General features: G+C 43.1%; 1 protein-coding gene across 2 annotated transcripts in view; it reads left to right on the top strand.

Annotated features, from left to right (window-relative positions):
• The first annotated feature begins 685 nt into the window (after positions 1-685).
• The window catches only part of INSRR (insulin receptor related receptor), a 32,342-nt gene continuing 12,218 nt past the window's right edge, over positions 686-20,809 (top strand). For both annotated transcript variants that reach the window (XM_073639454.1, XM_073639453.1), the window contains exons 1-11: positions 686-993; positions 4,904-5,446; positions 13,611-13,923; positions 14,349-14,491; positions 14,718-14,862; positions 15,104-15,318; positions 15,507-15,630; positions 16,459-16,697; positions 17,752-17,919; positions 19,266-19,446; positions 20,665-20,706. In XM_073639454.1, the coding sequence (XP_073495555.1) occupies positions 900-993; positions 4,904-5,446; positions 13,611-13,923; positions 14,349-14,491; positions 14,718-14,862; positions 15,104-15,318; positions 15,507-15,630; positions 16,459-16,697; positions 17,752-17,919; positions 19,266-19,446; positions 20,665-20,706 (2,207 nt within the window). In that variant the 5' untranslated portion in view covers positions 686-899. The remainder of the gene's footprint in view (positions 994-4,903; positions 5,447-13,610; positions 13,924-14,348; positions 14,492-14,717; positions 14,863-15,103; positions 15,319-15,506; positions 15,631-16,458; positions 16,698-17,751; positions 17,920-19,265; positions 19,447-20,664; positions 20,707-20,809) is intronic.

Genomic DNA, 20,809 nt, shown 5'->3' with positions numbered 1-20,809 from the left:
ACCTATAGAAAGCAATAAAAAAGTGAAAAATTGTTGTAAAAAAAGGAATTTTTGTGGCGTTTTTGGTGTAGACTGTGCTCAAGTCTGGATAAAACAAATAATAATAATAAAAAAAATGAAAATTAAAAAACGTAACACTAGAAAAATGTAATTATTATCCCCAAGCAAACATTTGGCAGCAGCTTTTTTTTTTTCTAATTTCTGCTGCATTTTTAGAACTTTTATTTTTGCATTAAGATTTTTTTTTTTTTTTTTAATTGTCAGATTTTAAAAAATCATAGTAAAAACACTGCAGTGATTTCAGAAAACTGCTAAAAAAAAGTGTTTGATTAGGAGCACATTGCTGGTTTATTCTAGGAAAAGGGCCGATGTGTAATACCACATATGACCTGTGGATGCGAGTGGCGCTATTTCACATTAAAGTGGAACTCCACTAGAGACACAGAATTTTCCATACGATTTCTATTTGACGCCGGAGGTGACAGCGGCAGATCTCCGTCATCCCTAGTCTCATAATCGGAGCAGGGGTTAACCCCTTCATGCTCCCTTCTCTGTGCAGCAGGTAGAGGTGGAGCTGGGAGCCTGCAGTGTACAGTAAGGGGTGTGGGTGAGGCCATGGCGGCCAATGACCTGTGGAGTGGGCCTGGCATTGTGGCACGCTCAGGCTACACCTGCTGTCATACAACGAGGCGACGCTTCACTAAGTCACACCCCTCCAGTACACAGGTGCTCACACTGCACAGCTCAGCACCAGCATCCACTACTCCCCCCATCATCCCCTCATGGCATGAAGCGCCCCCGCACAGACGTCTGACGTCTTTTGGTTTTTACAAATTTTTCCTTATTTTATTTTTTTAAAATTTTTTATATTTTACCAGATTTTTTTAAAAATTGAGAAGATGGAGAGGGCGCCCCGCGGTGTGTGTGTCATAGCCCTCAGGATGGCGCTGCTCGCCGGCCTCGTGTTTGTCGCAGGCGTGGAGACCACAGACTGTAAGTCTCAGTTTTTCAGTATTTTATTTGCTGTATATGTGTTTCTACATCATGTCCCCCTTGTTCAGACTATGAGGGTCTTCAGGGGCTTTTCCCCACTTTAACTTTTAAATCCCAAATTAATAGGGGATTTTGGGGAATTCCTGCGATGGCCGCCCCTTCCAGTAGGGGTATTATCAATATGGAGGACAAGCATTGAGAAATTATGTAGCACTTGCCTATGACAATCCATTAAAGGGATGTCCAGTTTTTTTTTTTTTTTTTTTTACAGGAACAGCGCCACCCTTGTCCATGGACTGTATCTGGTATTACAGCTCAGCCCCATTTAGTATTGAAATGAACTGCAATTCCAGATACAACCTGTGGAGAAGAGTGGCGCTGTTTTGGGAAATGAAAAAAATCAATAGCCCTTTAATTCTAATCAAGGCCATCTCCTTTAATGTTACCACAGTCAGTTTTTTTTTCTGCAACTGTCGTCACCTGACTATCCAAAATATCCCGTTTTTTCTTTTGATGAATGGAGGAAAATCAATGATAAATCTTCCCCTTTAATACTGAGGCTTTCCTTTATTCTACACGCCCCATAAAACTACTTCTTAAATTTAAAGGGGTTGTCCTGCTCTGTTAGGTTTTTTTTTTTTTATAGATACCCCCAATGTCTTCTTAACACAGTGGTGCAGATGTATGAAACTGTCCTTGTTTTCCATAGCAACCAATCACAGCACAGCTTTCATTTTTCAAGAGCACAATATAAGATGAAAGCTGCGCTATGATTGGTTGCCAGTAAAAACAGCAGTTTTCTTTTAGCATGGCTCATAAATCTGCCCTAGTATGGGTCATAAACGCCACAGAGTGGGGCCCTAGAGGGGTTACATTTTAAGGCCGGTTTCACACTGTCAACATGGACGGGCCATTGGTCTCCGGACGGGCCATTGGTCTCCGGACGGGCCATTGGTCTCCGGACCAGAACTCCACAGCCCCAAATATACCTCCAAGGCTGTTGAGTTGGGGTCAGGAGGCCCATTGCCGGCCCGGATATTGCGGTCCATATTTGGACTGTGAACGTCTTAAGTATGAAACCGGCCTAATCGAGACTTCCACAAAATATAGAGTCAAGTCCGTTAGTTGAACAGATTGGGGGCTGTTTAGAATTGTGGTCTCCACCAAAGAAATCCTAATCTAAGGATATGCCTGAACATCCATTAATAGAATGGCAGAATTATCCTAAACTTCAGTGTTTCACCCCCAGCCCTATAGTTTATCATTAGATCATTACTACAACATGCCCCCTCATTAAAGGAGTTGTCTCAGCATGACCATGCCTTTATTTTTACATTTAAAGCTGGCCGATCAATCGATCGATTGGGATTAGTCAGCTGTGTCCAGCCATACACTTCTTCTACAGTGGCCTCTGCAGGAGAAATGAAGTATTACATGGTACTCATTACAATTAATGTAATACATGGGTGGACTTGATCCTTCAGTGCAAAATCAGCCCTGGATAATAGAAGGGGGTCCTTGTTATTGTTTAGTAGGTAGATTTTGCTTTGAGGGGTACTTTTTTTTCTATATTTAAATGGACATTCTCTTTGCAATTGCACAAAAAGACCCAGACTGATAGGAAATAATGTGATATTTTTCCGACACTTAAATTTTATTGTTTGTGTCTGTAATTTACAATGCCGTCAGTCAGCCCCCCAAAAATAAAAAAATTGCTACATAAGAAGTGATCAGTCAACATAATGTACGCGCATATGTTTACTGTACATACGGAGTGCGCCGCTCCGGAGACCGTGCCAAAAAGATGTTATTTTTGTTGCTTCAATATTTTGCCCAAAACAGCAGGTGGCTATGTTTGCTGGTGAAGAAGCCGCGCAACCGGCATTTCCAGGAGTCGGTTATGCCATCATTAACCCCTGATCTGCCAGAGGAATGCTAGGGGCAGAGATGCTTTAGAAGGAATGTGGAAATGCTGCGATTAATTCAGTCTATAAACACGAAACTTCTTCACTCCATGTTAATACGAGCTCAGACAAATAATTACTTATGGCTCGACTTGCCCTTTAGTTGATTTTTTTTTTTTTTTTTTTTTTTTTTAATACGAGTCCCAACAAGGTCCCGTTGGGGTCCGAGAGCTTGACAGTCACCAATTTTGGGTGTCTGAGCTCACAGATGCCACCATTGTGGCCCTCTGATAAAGCCAGTAATGGGACCCAGGAACCATAATTGTCTTAGTGGATGGATTCCATTGATCACTTTTTTGACTAATTAATAGTGTATTCTCTACCATCACCATATGGGCACTCTACCAATTTTACAGTGCAATGGGTGTCCTGGGTACCACATTGCATAAAAAACAGTAAAAAGGGGTAGAGTATTAAATCAGAGCTGTGGCCCCTTTGTTCCTAGGATCGGTGAGAACCCAGAGGTCGGTTCCCCACTGACCAGAAAGTAATGCAATTGCAATAACGTTACAAGATGGAAATGCCTCTTTAAAGGGGACCTGTCGCCGGGTCAAAGTGGTCCGTTTTTGCTCTTATTGTTTTTCCATTGATCCTCTGAGTATTCCCTTTTTTGGTGGTACTTATGAGGTCTTTGAGCAGAGCAGCCTAAATACACGCCCCAGAGGAGCCTATGAACAACACCCACATAATAAAGACAAAAGAACTAGGTAAAGTCCAAAATCTCTGGAACCGTATGGTGGATTAAAAAAAGACAAAAACAGAATACTCAGGGGAGCAAAGGGAATAAAATAGGACCAGAAACTGTCCAGGAATCCAGCTCCAGCAGGTTTAGAGGGATCATCTTCAGCTGGACCCATTAATCCTGTAGAAGAATCTGTTATGCAGTAGGGGAGTTGTCTCTCTAGAGGGCCAAAGGACCAACTCTGAGCTGAAGGTACACTAGATATCTATCTACCGTAAATGTACTTGAAAATTAAAATGAACAAGGTCTTGGAGCTTCGTACTATAATCTGTTATTGTCTTACACAGATTTTTTTGAAGTTTTTGGGTTTACTCTCAGAAGGATAGGAGGAATTAAACTTTTGTCCTTCAGTCCCGTAGTGTCTTTAGTCCTCACATATGAGTGATAATCGCCACTCATCCCTCACATAGCAATTCTGTCATTGTGAATTAACATTAGGAGTTTGTTTTGATTTCCAAAAATTGGAAAATTAGTCAAGGCCAGCTCTGTTGGGTCAGAATTTCCATTTCCAAAACAGGAGGTTACAATAAATGTTTAAAATTTTAGACTGTGGTCCACACTGGACATAGTGGTGGAAGGAGATGACTTTCACTGTCCCAAATGAAGGTCAAATCCTTTGTTTTTGTGATCAAAATTATTTTTTGTATGTCTGGGGCTTGTTGGAGATCATCCAACTTCTATACCAAGGTGGACACTCGTGTCTCAAAAGCTTCTGCAATGGTGGTTACTTCTTCTACCCTATTGAGTGACCTATCCACTGTTGCAGGAGATGTGCCAGATGTTTTATGGGAATTCTTAGAGAAAAGCAAACATGGCTCACCTGCCATGATGACAGGTATTTCATCAATCTAATCACCGTGCCCCCGACTGACGTCCATCTGCGCGTCCTACTCGTTACAATGAGATAACACTTGTGTTTCCATAAACAAGGCTTCATTATCTGCTGTCCAACGGAAAGTTCCTACATAGGAGTCCTTAAAGAAAAAAAAATACACATGGGGGATGTCTCCATAATATGGCATCTGAAGGTGCATGCTATTTTTGGTGGCAAATTTATTAGGTACACAGTAAATATCTTCATATGAAATCTTTGGCTTTAGGGGGTAGAGTAAGCCCCGCAGACTTTAGCAGATGACTTGTTCTGAGTCCATACGGCAAACTCCATATCTCCAACTTGTAATCAATTTTTCCTGTTGTCTTCCAGTTTGTGGCAGCATGGACATCCGGAGTGATGTGAGCCAACTCCATAGGTTGGAGAACTGTACCGTCATCCAAGGCAACCTACAGATCCTGCTCATGTTTGGAACCAAGCCAGAGGATTTCCGAGGCCTGAGTTTCCCTCGTTTGACCATGATCACTGAATATCTTCTCCTGTTTCGTGTCTATGGCTTAGAAAGTCTTCATGAACTTTTCCCCAACCTCTCGGTGATCCGTGGTACCGATCTGTTCTTCCACTACTCCCTGGTTATCTTTGAGATGCCTCATTTACGTGACGTAGGACTTCTCAGTCTCACCAACATATTACGGGGAGCGGTCCGCATTGAGCGGAATCAGGAGCTTTGTCACGTCTCCACTATAGACTGGTCCCTCATGTCAAACACGGTGGACAGCCACTATATGGTCGGGAACAAGCCAATAGAGGAATGTGCAGATGTCTGTCCTGGCTTATCACAGTCTTCATGTGTGAAGACCGTGATAAGTGGCGTGCAGGAACCTCGGTGCTGGACGTCTCGTCACTGCCAGAAAGGTAAGAATCCACTTGTTTCACGCATTAATTTTCCTGAATTATTTCTCCAAATTCTGAATTTAAAGAGCACTCCATTTGAGAGATAACAAGAAGGACCTGGTTCCAAGTAAGATAAGCAGCAGTACTCAATGTCAGGTAGCAGCCGCAAAAGCAAATAGGATTTTAGGATCTCTAAATCCTGTGTAAGATTAGTCTTAGATACAGTGAGAAAGTAGACAGGATCACACATTATAAGCTTAGATATATCGGCTCCAACAGGACAACAAATACTCTGGCTCAGCAAACAGGATTACACAAGAGAGGCTTAGATATACCGACTCAGCAGAAGGCAACATGACCAGCAGACAATATCCTAGGTGAAAGGCTTGGATACACTCACTTAGCAGAAGGCATTTTGCACATGCTAGGTCTAGATACTCCAGCTCAGTAGGCCACATTTTTCAAACAATAGACTTAAGCATGGATACACTAGCTCAGCTGTAGACATTTTGAACATAAGCTTAGATACGCCAGCTCAGCAGAAGGCATTTTTCACACGATGGGCTGAGATATGCCGGCTCAGCAGAAGGCATTTTTCACAAGATGGGTTTAGATACGCCAGCTCGGCAGAAGGCATTTTTCACAAGATGGGCTTAGATACGCCAGCTCGGCAGAAGGCATTTTTCACAAGATGGGCTTAGATACGCCAGCTCGGCAGAAGGCATTTTTCACAAGATGGGCTTAGATACGCCAGCTCGGCAGAAGGCATTTTTTACACGATAGGCTTAGATACGCCAGCTCAGCAGAAGGCATTTTTCACACGATGGGTTTAGATACGCCAGCTCGGCAGAAGGCATTTTTCACAAGATGGGTTTAGATACGCCAGCTCGGCAGAAGGCATTTTTCACACGATAGGCTTAGATACGCCAGCTCGGCAGAAGGCATTTTTCACACGATGGGTTTAGATACGCCAGCTCGGCAGAAGGCATTTTTCACAAGATGGGCTTAGATACGCCAGCTCGGCAGAAGGCATTTTTCACAAGATGGGCTCAGGTACGCCAGCTCGGCAGAAGGTATTTTTCACACGATGGGCTTAGATATACCGACTGAGCAGGCACAATTTCAGAAACTAGTGCATAAGGTACACTGGCTTTGGATATAAGCTCACACCTGAGTGGCTTAGATACAGTATCACATCTGATTAGATACACATTGTTTCAGCTGCACACTATCTGGTGGGGAAAAGGTTAATGAGCGCCTTCATAGCTGTGGGGAGGGCAGGATTGAACTTTGGTGTAACCTGAGCTGGATCTTGCCCTATGGGCACAGGTAATGCTCCCCGTACACGTGCTGCGGGTAGTCTCCTGTGTTTACTGTAAGCAATGGCTGACGTCCTTCCATATGCACAGGCTGCCACGAAAGTAACATATTCTCTAGCTAATTGACTTGGACGAGGAAAACATGGCAGCTTTTTTCAGGAAAACTGCAGCACCTCTGTCGTCAGGTTATGTGTGGTATTATTTTACTATAAGCTTCAAACTGACATAGCAGCCAATCAGAGCCCAGCTTTCATTTTCTGAACTGCGCTGGAAAAATGAAAGATGTGCTCTGATTGGTTGCTGAGGGAAACTAAGCCCGTTTTACTGTTGTGGTAATTGAGACCTAAATTGTCCGTCTTGGTCGCTCATTGGAACCAATCAGAGCTCAGCTTTCATTTTTCCAGAGCAGTTCAAGATCTGAAATCTGTGCTGTGACTGGTTGCTGTGTACGGCAAAGACTGTCTTACTTTTAGGCTTTTTTTTTTTTTTTTTTACAAACAGTCGCGATTTTTGGGTTCCCTTTCATGTCGGATGACGTTCGGCTTCATTCTTGAAAACAGGGTCACACGTTCCCATAGTTTTTTTTTTTTTCTTTTTTATAAAAAAAGCGGCCATGTTTTTCTAATCCTAGAAAAAGCCCCTTTAAAACCTTGACAATTATATATAAAAGCTGCAGTTTAAAGCATGGTGGCATAAAATAATGGTGCAGATGTGATTTTGAGAATAATAACTAGTGATGAGCGAGCACTAAAATGCTCGGGTGCTCGAAGCTTGGGTCGAGCACATTGGAATACTCGGGTGCTCGACCCGAGCAACGAGCCCAATGTAAGTCTATGGGAAACTCAAGCATTTTTCTGGCGGCTCCCACCGGCGGTCTGCAGAAGGTCAAAAATTGCCCAAATCGATGGGAACGGTGCTCAATTAAACGTCAGGCAGGCATAATATATAGGCAGACAGGCAGGCTGGGTATATAGGAGGGTGCATGAAAAACATAGCAGGGCACTTGGAACACACTAGTGCCCTCCGATTTTCATGCACCCGTCTCTTTAAAAAAGCCGGCCGGCAACTCATCAGCGGCATACACCGGTACCCGACAATTTAGAGCAGAAAGAATAGAGCATCACACATAGATTAGATAGATAGAAACATGTCAGTCACATATATATGAAGTACAGTGACAGTGTTGGTTACTGTACTTGTCATTTAGTGTTAAAATAAAGGATTTATTAAAAAAAAAATTGGTGTGGGGTTCCCCGTAATTTTAGGCTCTAGCGGAGGTTAAGCAGACGGCTGGGGCAGATGTTTGAAGCCTGGGAAGGGGGTAATACCCACGGAGCTTCCCAGGCTACTAATATCAGCCCCCAGCTGAATACCTAGCCTTTACTAGCTATTAAAATGGGGGACCCAAAAAAAATGACGTGGGGTCCCCCCTATTTTAATAGCTAGCAAAGGCTAGGCAGACAGCTGGGGGCTGACATTAATAGCCCAGGAAGGGTGCCATGAATATTGGCCCCCTCCCAGGCTAGAAACACCAGCCGTCAGCTGTCCCAGAAATGGCGCATCCATAGGATGCGCCAATTCTGGCACTTAGCCTCGCTCTTCCCACTGCCCTGTAGCGGTGGCAGTGGGGTAATAGGGCTGGGGTTGATGTCAGCTTATAATGCCAGCTGACATCAAGCCCAGGTTAGTAATGGAGAGGCGTCTATAAGACACCCCCATTACTAACCCCATAGTCAAAGTTAAAAAAACACAAACACCCAGAATAAAGTCCTTTAATTGAAATAAACACACAATTCTTTATTGTTCTAAATTAAACCCTACTTACCATCACGCCCATTCCAGCTGAAGCCAATGTCTTCTGCAATAAAAGTAAAATAATAAACCAACCTCATCCTTACCTTTCCATGGTTCCCAGGACGGCTCCAGCTCTGCTACATTCACATCACAGGCTGGACCGCAGCAGAAAGCTGCCATCCAGCCTGTCATCCCGCAGACACTGAGAAGCGCAGGCTTGCTTGCACTCCTCAGTGTCTGGCTGTGACGGCATAAAGATGAGCCGAGGTCATGTCCAATGAACTCAGCTCACCTCATGCACGTCACTGACAGCGTGGGAGAATTCTCCTTCTATTTTTGGGTCCCCCATTTTAATAGCTAGTAAAGGCTATGTATTCAGCTGGGGGCTGATATTAGTAGCCTGGGAAGCTCCGTGGGTATTACCCCCCTTCCCAGGCTTCAAACATCAGCCCAAGCCGTCTGCTTAACCTCCGCTAGAGCCTAAAATTACGGGGAACCCTACGCCAATTTTTTTTTTAATAAATCCTTAATTTTAACACTAAATGACAAGTACAGTAACCAACACTGTCACTGTACTTCGTATATATGTGGCTGACATGTTTCTATCTATATAATCTATGTGTGAAGCTCTATTCTGTCTGTTATAAATTGTCGGGTACCGCTGCTGAATTGCCGGCGGCTTTTTTAAAGAGACGGTGCATGAAAACACTATTATTTTTTTTGATAAATCCTTTACGCTAAATGACAAGTACAGTAAGCAGCACTTTCACTGTACTTCGTATATATGTGGCTGACATGTTTCTATCTATCTAATCTATGTGTGATGCTCTATTCTTTCTGTTCTAAATTGTCGGGTACCGGTGTACGCCGCTGCTGAATTGCCGGCTTTTCATGTTTCACTGTTGGCACTGTTCCCATCGATTTGGGCAATCACTGTAATGCCACAACCACCATGGCTGTGACATTACAGTGAGTGGCAGACAATCCCTGCATGATTGGTGCTCTAAATAGCGCCAGACATGCAGGACGGGGACCCGAGCTCCCGCCTGAGCATCGCGCAAGTACTCGGCGAGCTCCGAGCATCTCGAGTACTGAGATGCTCGGGCGAGTACCGAGCAGTGGCGAGCATGCTCGCTCATCACTAATATTAACCAATTAGAACTTCTTTTTTTTTTTTACAAAGATATTTTCTTATCACTTTTGTTTTCTTGTGCCGGAGACGTCTATAAAAACAGAGGATACTGCCTTGCGTATAGCGTTCCTGTTCTGACCTTCTCTGAAGCCCACTACATTCCTGAAATGCTCTGTGCTGCTGAGTTACCCTGCATTTTCCAGTCTCCTCTCCCCTGCCATGCCTCTAGACTCTTCTCCTGAAATACACTGTGCTGCTGGTATACTCCACTTTATTCTACGTTGCTCCACACTCATCCCTGCCATTGCTGAAATACTCTGCCCTGCTGAAGTACACCCAGCATTAATCTCCGTTCTCCTTCTCACAAGATACCAGCCATATCCTAACCTCCTCTGGTATAGCACACTCCTCTGCTGAAATACTCTGTGCTGTTAAGGGACCCTGCTTCTTTCCCTTATCTCCATTTGCCTCCTCCCTCCATCACAAAGGCCCTTTCCTTGACTCCCATCATAATATGAGTTGGCAGGTCGCTGCCTTCCACAAAGTCTTCACATTCCCCCTCCTGAAATAATCTGTCCTGCTGTGAGCTCCTCCCATACTCTGCCTCTAGTTTCCATTCATCTCCTGACATCATGTCAATCAATGCCAGAATCCTTACTAATTGTACACATGACTCGCTCTTCCAGCCCACCCTATGTGCACCCTCCTTTCCTTAAATACTCTGTGCTGCTGGTTAACATTCCCTCCCCTTCTAAGTATTATGTCACCTGTGCATTCAGGTTGAATTCCCAGAAACGTGCAGGTCACTCTCAATGTCTCCGGGAAAGTTTTCCCTCCCTGCGGCCGGGAGCTGCTTGGGGTTTTTGAATGTTCGGCACGTAATAATGGTGGCTGGGAGCATTCCTCCTATGGCTGACCTTCACTACTCAGCCTAGCAATAAGGTGAATTAAAGTTTAATCCCGGCAGCCATAGAAGGTCACCCTGCGCTGTATGTATGTGCTGGGGGTTATGTCCGGTCTGGAGCTGTCCTTATCATATTGGCATGGTCCTACATTGCTGGGACTTTTCTGATCTGCGTGGCCCGAAATTGGGAAGACGCCAAAAGGGCTGCCGGAATTGGTAACTGTGCAGCCTTTCATTCCTCAATCTTCTGTTCTCCCATACACAGTACACACAGACATGAGGGATTCCTCCTCCCCTCTCTCTATGTGACACATGTTTAGAAGCTGCAGCATGGTGGACATTATACAGGAGGACTGAGCAGTGTTGCTGTGAATCCTGGTCTGGGGAAAGATACAATATTATAAAGCAGCAGCATTGAGGACATTATACAGCAGTACTGTGCATTATATCTGTGAATACAGCTCTAGGTGAAGATAAAATATTATCAAGCAGCAGCATGGAGGACTTTATACAGCAGTAATGAGCAGTATAGCTGTGATTCCAGCTCTAGGTGAAGATAAAGTACTAGAAAGCAGCAGCATGGAGGACTTCATACAGCAGTATAACTTTGATTCTAACTCTAGGTGAAGATAAAATATTAGTAAGCAGCAAGGAGTACATTATACAGCAGTACTGAGCGGTATAGCTGTGAATCCAGCTGTGGGGAAAGATAAAATATTGTAAAGCTGTTGCATGAAAGACATTATACAGCAGTATTGAACGGTATAGCTGTAAATCCATCTCTTGTTCGAGATAAGCATTTACTAGAAAACCATAGCATCTGTCTGTATTTTTGCCTCTCTGCTCCCCCCCCCCCCCCCCCTTAATCTCTCCTTTCCATAGACTTTAATCGGCAGCTGTAATCTGATCATTCAGTGAGCTGGAAGTCCGTCTTTCCCTCTTTACCAACACTGAATTTAATACTATTTCCGAATGAATGAGGAGTTCAGGAGGGAGGAGAAGTGGCTCATAAGGGGAGATAAAAACAGCATCAGACAGAAAGATGTTCTGCTTGACGAGCTATTTTTCAAGCACGGTAGAAATTCATTTATTTAAGCAGTTTTCCATTGTATAATGGAAGGCATTGCTATCAATAGGGTGCGTGCCACTTTAAGATTCCTCACAGAAAAAGTAGAGCAAAGGTACCCAGATGCGTGGCGTGGTCCCGTGCTGGCACGGTATTAGTTATTACAGGATTGTGTACCCAGCAAAGTTTTAAACCACAACAAGATCTTGTGCAATTGTCCTTCGTTTTTGGATACAAATGCAACAAGTTTTTTTTGGCAGACGTCATCCTGTACAAAGACTGTTTTATTGCATGTTTGGCTTATAAACAGCGTTAGGGACAGCCAGTACCTGGGGGCAGAATCAGGAGCCGCTGCCACCTGTGCCCGGTCTTCCGTGTGAATCTTTCTCTTGGTATCCAGATCACCAGCTCCGTCAAGGAAACCGAGGAATGTGCTAATTTCCTCCCGTCTTGCTGCACAGCTCGTTTTCGTTTGCTCACCTTGAGTCAATGTTTAAACGCCTAAATCTAATTCTTTCAAGATGAAATAAATTAGGTTTGTTCTGGCAACCGCCATTTTAAAGGGGACCTGTCACTGGCTCAAAATTGGGCAGGTTTTACTCCTTATTTTATTCCCGCTGCTTCCCTGAATATATCGCTTTGTTTTTTTTAAAAATCCGCTTTACTGTTCCAGAGATTCTCACAAGGTAATAATGCAGACCAGCCAAAAGCCACGCCCCCCCCGGAGGCTCTGGTGAGCCACGCCCCCCCCGGAGGCTCTGGTGAGCCACGCCCCCCCCGGAGGCTCTGGTGAGCCACGCCCCCCCCCGGAGGCTCTGGTGAGCCACGCCCCCCCCGGAGGCTCTGGTGAGCCACGCCCCCCCCCGGAGGCTCTGGTGAGCCACGCCCCCCCCCGGAGGCTCTGGTGAGCCACGCCCCCCCCGGAGGCTCTGGTGAGCCACGCCCCCCCCGGAGGCTCTGGTGAGCCACGCCCCCCCCGGAGGCTCTGGTGAGCCACGCCCCCTTGAAAAGACCTTAAAAATCAATGCTAAATAAACGTCACATAGCTCTGGAACTCTATGGGGGATTTTAAGAAAATTAAAAAACGGAGTATTCATGGGAACAGAGGGACTAAAACAAGAGCAAAAACTGGGCACTTTTGACTTGGTGACAGGTCCCCATCAATATTTTATCCTTATGGAGAGACATTTTTTTTTCTAACGGGCATTGGTTAAATGAATCATTAGAGGAATTGACCTAAAGACACAAACTGGTGGAGAGCGGACAAACTAGCCGTAGATGGTGCCCCTTATAATTGTGATGTAAAATTGTAAATCAGAGATTGAGGATGGGTCTGGTTGAAAAGTGATTGATTGGTCTTGTCTGGACTCTAATGTCCATATTCCATCCATACATAAAAGACATAACTAGTTTATAATGCTGTTTCCACCAACTCCGTGCCGCCAGCTGTAGTCTCATCCCATTTTATTTTTATTGGCCATGCCCATTGTCCGCCTACCCAAGATCTCAGTCCCCACTTCTCCAAGACTCTTCCATTGGAGCTTTTTTGCTGTTGTTGTAGTTTTGGAAGGACGCAGGAGATTTGAATAGTCTTCTGAAAGTCAAGGAGGTCTTCCTTTTTTCCCCAGGACCTCCAAAACGCTTCAACACAAAACAATGACCTTCGCCACATTAAAGGGGTTGTCAAATAAAGGAAAATGCCCAATTTAAAAAAAAATCCCAAACATACTCTTTTCTCCCGCAGTCACTTAAGGGCTTCAGACTTCACAGCTCCGTCAGACGAGGTTCCAACTAACGAAACTGATTTTTTTTCTATTTTTTTTCCCCATTTACAGAGAATTTTTAAAAAGAGTCATCCAATAGTGGACAACTCTTTTAAGGCCTTGTCCACACTACTGATCCATTTCGTACATGTAGATGAATCTGATCTGTCCCTTTTTTTTTATTAATCATCCTCACTTTGTTTTCAGTGTGTAACTGTGACGCAGACATGTCCTGTACAAGCAGCGGAGATTGCTGTCACCCTGAGTGCCTGGGCGGCTGCACTTCCCCTGGAGACCGTGGGGCCTGTGTGGCATGTCGTAATTTCTTCTTCAATGACAAGTGCTTGCCATCCTGCCCGGCTAACACCTACGAGTATGAGGGCTGGAGATGCCTAACCGCAGAGTATTGTGCTAGTCTGGTCAAAGTCTCCGAGAACCCAAGAGAGTCTTCTAAGTTTGTCATCTACAAGAATCGCTGTCTGTCAGAGTGTCCATCGGGATACACCAGGAATGAGAGCAGGTTTGAGTTTGTCTAAATAGCTGTAATGAAAAACGCTACCCTCCTAACTTTAGAGCCCACCACTGCCCCCGTTTTAGTCAATATGCTCCTTCACAGTGTTATGACCTTCCCCCACAGATCCAATAGTTCCAGATCTACAATTATGAAGTCCAGGAAAGTTTTGAAGTAAAATTATTTGAGGCTACCCAGGGATTTTAACACACAAGTTAATTTTTTTTTTTTTTTAATAATACCTCTTCTTTATGGGCTGTGTCAATCCAAGTCATTAAGGCTGAACTGCAATATCGGGGACAGCCCAATGACAAAAATGGCCCTGATTTAGGAAAACCGATCCAGATCCATTTAAATGTTGCAAGAAGAACCGTCGATGAGTTCAAGGAACGCAAAAGTATTCCATGTTTTATTCCTAATTCTTTCTATCACAGTATTATCTGCCACAAGTGTGAAGGCCATTGTCCAAAGGTCTGCAAGGTTGGAACCAAATCCATCGACTCCATACAGACAGCAAAAGAGTTGACTGGGTGCACGTTCATCGAAGGAAACCTGATCTTCAACATCCGCCGGGGAAGTGCGTTTCTGGTGCTTTTAATAAATATTTTGGTCTAGATTTAATGGGGTTCGGTGTTCAATCTGTCACAATCCCAGTCTTCGGGAGGCCAATGACTTTGTCTTTGGGAATGTGGCAGTGACCTCATATCTTTATCTATGGTTGTCTTTATTCCTGGATAGGTCCAGGACTTAGTTGGGTCTTTAATGTTCCACTCCTAAAGTTTCTGTTGACTTTTTTTATCTAGATAACCTGGCTTTGGAGCTCCAGAGAAGTTTGGGTCTTATTGAGACCATTACCGGCTTCCTAAAAATTAAGCATTCCTTCGCTCTAGTGTCTTTGTCCTTTTTCAAAAACCTGAAGTTGATCAGAGGAGACGCCATGGTGGATGGGTAAGAGACTGCATAGAAAGTCCATGTGGAAACATCTGTGAGATAAGGTTTTGGTAGACCAATCTCATCAAAATGATAGGTAATAGGTACATTTTTTGGGTGGCATGGTCTGATTTGAGTCGGGTTTCCTGGTCTCCATCTGATATTTGTCCCTCAGAAATATGAAATTAATTTCAGGTGAAACGTCAGGCGATGATCTTGGTTCCATCTCTACAAATTTATTGTTTTTCATGTCTTCCAGGAACTATACATTGTACGTCTTGGACAATCAGAACTTACAACAACTGTGGGATCAAAACCATGAAAGCCTTTCTATTCCCATTGGAAAATTATACTTTGCTTTCAACCCCAAACTTTGCTTGTCAGAAATCTACCACACGGAGGACTTAAGCGGGACGAAGGGTAGACAGAACAAGGCTGACATCAACCCTCGCACTAATGGAGATCGGGCCTCGTGTGAGATATTTCTGCGTTTTTATTTTAGAAAGAAAATCTGTTTTAAAACGATTCCTGTCAATTAATACGATATTGCGAGGTGTAACACGATCCATTTATGGGGCCTTTTCATGGGTCACCTTCATTTAGCCCAATATATCCCCTCTCTGGTTGCATTCACTTTGACAAAAATTGTATTTTCTTCACAGGCAAAACCGAAACTCTAAGATTTGTAACCAATATGACTGAATCCGACCGGATCTTCTTGAAATGGCAGCGATACAAGCCGGACAATACAGATATCTTGAGCTTTGTTGTCCACTATAAAGAATCGTAAGTGAAAATATATAATGGAACCTATACTTAAGATAGAATATAAATACCATAATTACCAATTCTCCCAGAACATGTGGGAGTCCACCAAGAAAAGGGTAGACCTCCCAAACTTCTGGAAGACTTCTGGAACCACATAAGCCTCCTGAAATGCCTCAGAAGGTTTCCTATGCATGACACTGGGATGCTTTGACTTCTGATGGAGCACCAGTGTCCAGATGCATATTTAGGGAATGGGCAGCCTTTCATTTGAATTCTTTAAATTCTACATTTAGTTTATGGGACAGAAAGTAGTTGTCTAAGCCACGTTGGCTCTTATTGGGCCAATTTCTGGGCCGACCATTGGCTTCCCATCCAGGCGCCAACTATATGGAGGCATGAGTTATTGGATGTCTGTCTGCTGGTTGACTTTGAGGATCACTTAAGCTGCCCAAATACTTTCAATAGCTGTCACGTATTCAGCTGAATGACTTTTCTCCTATATCCCCACCATACAAACATGCACTTGCTTTGGAAGAACATGCCTGTTTTTCAGTAGGAAGAGGGATGTACACTTATCTGCCCTCTAGGAACAAAAGAATCAGATGATGAAAAATGATTTTGGCCTGATTTTTGATGTCATCTTTTACACAGAAAACCAATCCTGCCGAGATTGTCAGGTTTGGATGACTCTGCTCTGATTTGCATGGTCAACCACGTATGTCACCATTTTCTTACATTTCACGATGAGACACCATTATATCTATTTTCTCTATAAAGAGTTTTGCAAGCGTCATCATCTTATGTTGTCGTGTCTTCAAAAATCTTCCACTTTGCTCCGCTCTTCAGACCTTTCCAGAACATATCGGAGTACCTTGGACAAGATGCTTGTGGGGCCAACAGCTGGAACGTTGTCGATGTTGAGCTGCCTTTGAACACCGAACAAGAACCGAGTATCACTTTGCTTAACCTCAAACCTTGGACGCAGTATGCGATATACGTCCGGGCCATCACTCTGACTACAGCGGAGGAAGGGGAGAGCTTTGGAGCGCAGAGTGACGTGGTTTACATTCGGACTAAACCAGCAGGTAGGATCACTTCAATGTGGGAAAAATTAAATTCGAACTCAATGCTGTTGATCCAGAGTAAGCATTGTTCTCTTACATTGATTCCACCCTTCCATGTGTGCCATGAGCTTCATACATCTGCCCTTATACATAGGATTAATTGATTTTTTTTTTTTTATCAGACCCAAAAGATATATCAAGATTTGGAGGCAATGTCCCATGGGGAAAAATATACAAATTTAGTTTTCTTCCTTCTTGTTGAGGAATTATATCGGCCAAAACAGACTCCTCCAAAAGGAACAGAATGCTATCTGTAGACAGCCGCTTCTAGCTTCTCACCTCTCATCAGCACAATGCAGGGTACTGGTTGCTTGACTTAGTCTCCATTCACCTGCTGAGTGTCTTCAATTAAAGCCAGTCCCACCTTTAGTGAGCTTGGTCGAAGGCCAAATTCACAAATCCGTGAGTCACTGTCTGAATATAGGCTCTCGCGGGTCTCCTGACCCAAATTTGACTGTCATGTGTTATCTCATCCAGCTAACCTTTTACTGATCATGTTTTTGATGTATTTTTTTAATTTTTGTATTTTGCCCTTATCACAATCTCTATTAAAAATAAAAAATAAACACCAAGCTATTTTCACACTGGCCCCTGGGGCTCCTGTTTCAGGAAACAGCACATGCACATTAGTAGCAATGAACAGACTTGGTCCCTATCTTTTCTATTGAAGCATCTAATGAGTATGTGCAAAGATCATTGTGAAAGGAGGCAGAGTTGTAACATCGCCTATGGTAATTGGTGGATCATGTATGGTCATTCATTGTACTCATGCTGAAAACTCTTCATAAAAGTACAGGATGAATGATTCCAAAATAGCCCTTGTGACCAGTGAGAAAACTGCAGGATTCGATATTTATTTATTTATTTATTTGACTACTAAAATGGGTGGGTGCAAGGTTAAATTGGACAGCTCTACAATGCCTCAATCTTTTAAAGAAAGCTTATTTTTCCGGTGAAAGGGATAGGCTGCAATTATTCAGCTTCTTAGTGCATGTTATCCTTCTCTTGTCTGCAGCACCCACTGTTCCTCAAGACGTTATGATCATGTCCAACTCTTCATCACATCTAATTGTTCGATGGAAGCCTCCGACACAACGCAATGGGAACATCAGTTACTACCTGGTGCTTTGGCAACAGATGGTAGAAAATCAGGAGCTGTACAGCAACGATTACTGTACGAAAGGTTAGTATGCAACCTGTTGACAATCCAGAGGAATATCTCAAGTTTTTTGTATAGCTAGAGATAAGTGATGAAAATTCACGAAACTCATGCACTGAAAAGCCTCCAACTGTCCTGATAACATGAATTTAATGCTGTATCCAACCCCTCTTAAGCTCTTTAACGTAAACACTGTCATAGTATTGTCAAAGGGACCTTTGTTATGGGTGGTAGCCATTCTTCCCTCTATCTGTAATGTTTACTCCAGTGTTTTTATAGCTTTTTTTCCTTTTCCATATTGCTGAGATGTGATGTCCTCTCGCTATCCAGATTCACCCTAAAATGGTTGCTGCATTCCCTGCCTCTGCTTTTATATAATAGTCCCTCTTGATTGACATTGCTGTACCATGTGATGTAATAGCTACATGGTGAACCCTGCATGGACGAGCCTGAGGTTTGGCTGATGCAATTTATTGCTTTGTGTAAAATAGTTGAGGGCGTTTTTTTGACTATTTGTGCAAATTGTTCGAATTTGCTGGTTCCAGAGAATTTTGTAGAATTTGTCATACATTAAGTTTGTATCGAATCAACTCGCTCATCTTTAAATATTGTTCTATTCAGTTCTTCTTTTTTTTTTTTTTTTTTTTTTTTTTTATCCATCTGTACATTTCAGGACATAATGGGTTTAGGCTGTGTTCACAAATGTGTTAGAGGCTTTGTTCAAGAGCCAAAAAAGTAAGACGAAATGGTGCACCATCATGGGAACCGTACTGTTCCATTGTGTGTCACAGATTTCCATCATTTGAGCACTGCTGTTAATTTAGTTATGACACCTGCAGAAAGATACGGACACAGAAATGTTTGTGGAGCCAATTTTCGGCACAGCCATCCTGTAAGTGTCTGTGCTACTGTGGTCACATGTTGCCGAGTGTTTGTTTTGTCTGCACTTTATGACTTCCAGGATTGTGGTTTCATAAAACAACCATATAAAAAAAAAAAAAACAGCCTGGCATAAACTTCTTCTGTAGCCGTTGGAACGGAAAACTCTGCTTGTTTCCAAAATAAGGTCATCATCAACAAACCTGGTTAGATACATGGTCTACACTTTCCACTGAAGAGAATGTATGACATTGTTGAGCGGATGAACGTGTTTATTGTCATAGTTGTTCCAGGAGACACCAACAGAGTGTTCGACTGTGCCAAGCGCACGCCAGGCATTATGCCAACTCAGTCATGGCATGATTGCATAATTATATGGACTCCTGAAAGTCAATAAAAACGATCTAGGCAGATGCCTACTTAGCCTTCACATTTGAGTATATCTAATTTCCCCTGACGAAAGTCCTCCAAAACCCATTATTTTTCTGCAGGTCTGAAGCTTCCCACCAGCAGTGCTGATACCAGGTTTGATAACGATGAAGACGACAGTTTAGACGCCGAAGATAAGTGCTGCCCCTGTCAAAAAAATGGTGGCCATCCCCTGGACATGCATGAGGAGTCCTTTCAGAAGAAGTTTGAGAACTTTTTGAGGCACACCATCTTCATACCAAAGTAAGAGCTACTTTTTATTGTCCTGGTGTCAACTAACCAAGCCAGGTCAGAGAGAGCTGTTTCTTGGGGTGAAAAAACATTTTTCAAAAAGTTGCAAATGTAGCAATCACAAGGAACGTTGCATACTATAGTGTCCAATTTTCTACCGCCTTTAAATATTCTGAAAAACCCAGGTAATCAAATTTAATATAAAGGCCCCATGCACATAAGACAACAATGATCCAAAGAACAATTATTTAAAAGGCCTACGAACAATCGTTTGTCACAAGGGAAAAAAAAAATCTTGGGCCGCATCAGACATGTCAGATTTTTTTCATCTGATGATCTAGCCAGTGTTTATCATTGGCCAAAATAATCCAACATATCTGATAGATGCTTTGAACAGTCGTGATAATCAGTCCTTCCTTTAGTTGGGCATTGATTTGAAATGACCCATAGTTTGTTCCGCTGAACCGGTAAACGATTGTTCGATATGGTTAGAATCTGCCATTACGGGCAACTTTTATCTTTCGTATATTTAGTATGTCCGCCTTGAGATAACTTGTCCTTGTCCTTCTGACAAGGGTCTCCTGCAGGGATCCTCAATTGACAATTGCTGGAGAGCAAGAGACTTTCAGAAGTCTTTTCACACATATATGATGGGAATATTCTTGATCATCAAGTCCCTGGTCAGCGGATAGATGAAAGAACAAGAAACCAAAATGGGGAAGTCAAACTAATCCCTAATTTATCAAGCAATTGTCACCAGTATTCTTTTGTAAAAGTGCCTGAAATGTGCGTAAAAATATTGCAACTTCTTGAAAAAATGGGCAGAACGTCATGAGGAGATTACGTGGCCAAGCGCGATCGGCAAATTCAGCAGAATTTACACTAAAAAAGTGTCAGCAGAAAGATGAGCCAAATTCATTAAAAGGTGCATCTTACTCCCCCACAATCTTCATCACGACTGAGTATAAAACTCCAGTATTGATGAATTGGGGCCATAGTGTTGGACTGGTTATTTTAGAAGATCATTTGGGTTCACCACTGAGAAGAGTCCTTGTCAAAATCTGTAATCAACCTTTACTCAATGCCTTTTAATCTGGCTTTTGATTGGTCCATGGAACCACTTGAAATATTGCTATTTATGTATATACATCGATATCTCTTGCCATGTCTCCAAACTTCTGAACGGCACAAGATGGTCCACTTGTAATACATGGCTTTATTTATTTGTAGGCCTCCATGGAAAGTGACTTTAATCAACAAGAATAATCAGAGGTGAGCTAGATCGCCCATTCCTTAATGTTAACCCCTTTAGTCGTGACAAGTTCAGTCTATGCAGACTTTACTAGAATGGATTATGTGAGGGTCCACCTATGTT

Source organism: Phyllobates terribilis, unplaced genomic scaffold, assembly GCF_046119375.1.
Source record: "Phyllobates terribilis strain yellow unplaced genomic scaffold, ASM4611937v1 Scaffold_7__3_contigs__length_470593459, whole genome shotgun sequence".
In the NCBI taxonomy this organism is placed as follows: Eukaryota; Metazoa; Chordata; class Amphibia; order Anura; family Dendrobatidae; genus Phyllobates; species Phyllobates terribilis.
Note: the sequence above shows the minus strand (reverse complement) of the source record. Positions and strands in the feature narration are given on the sequence as shown.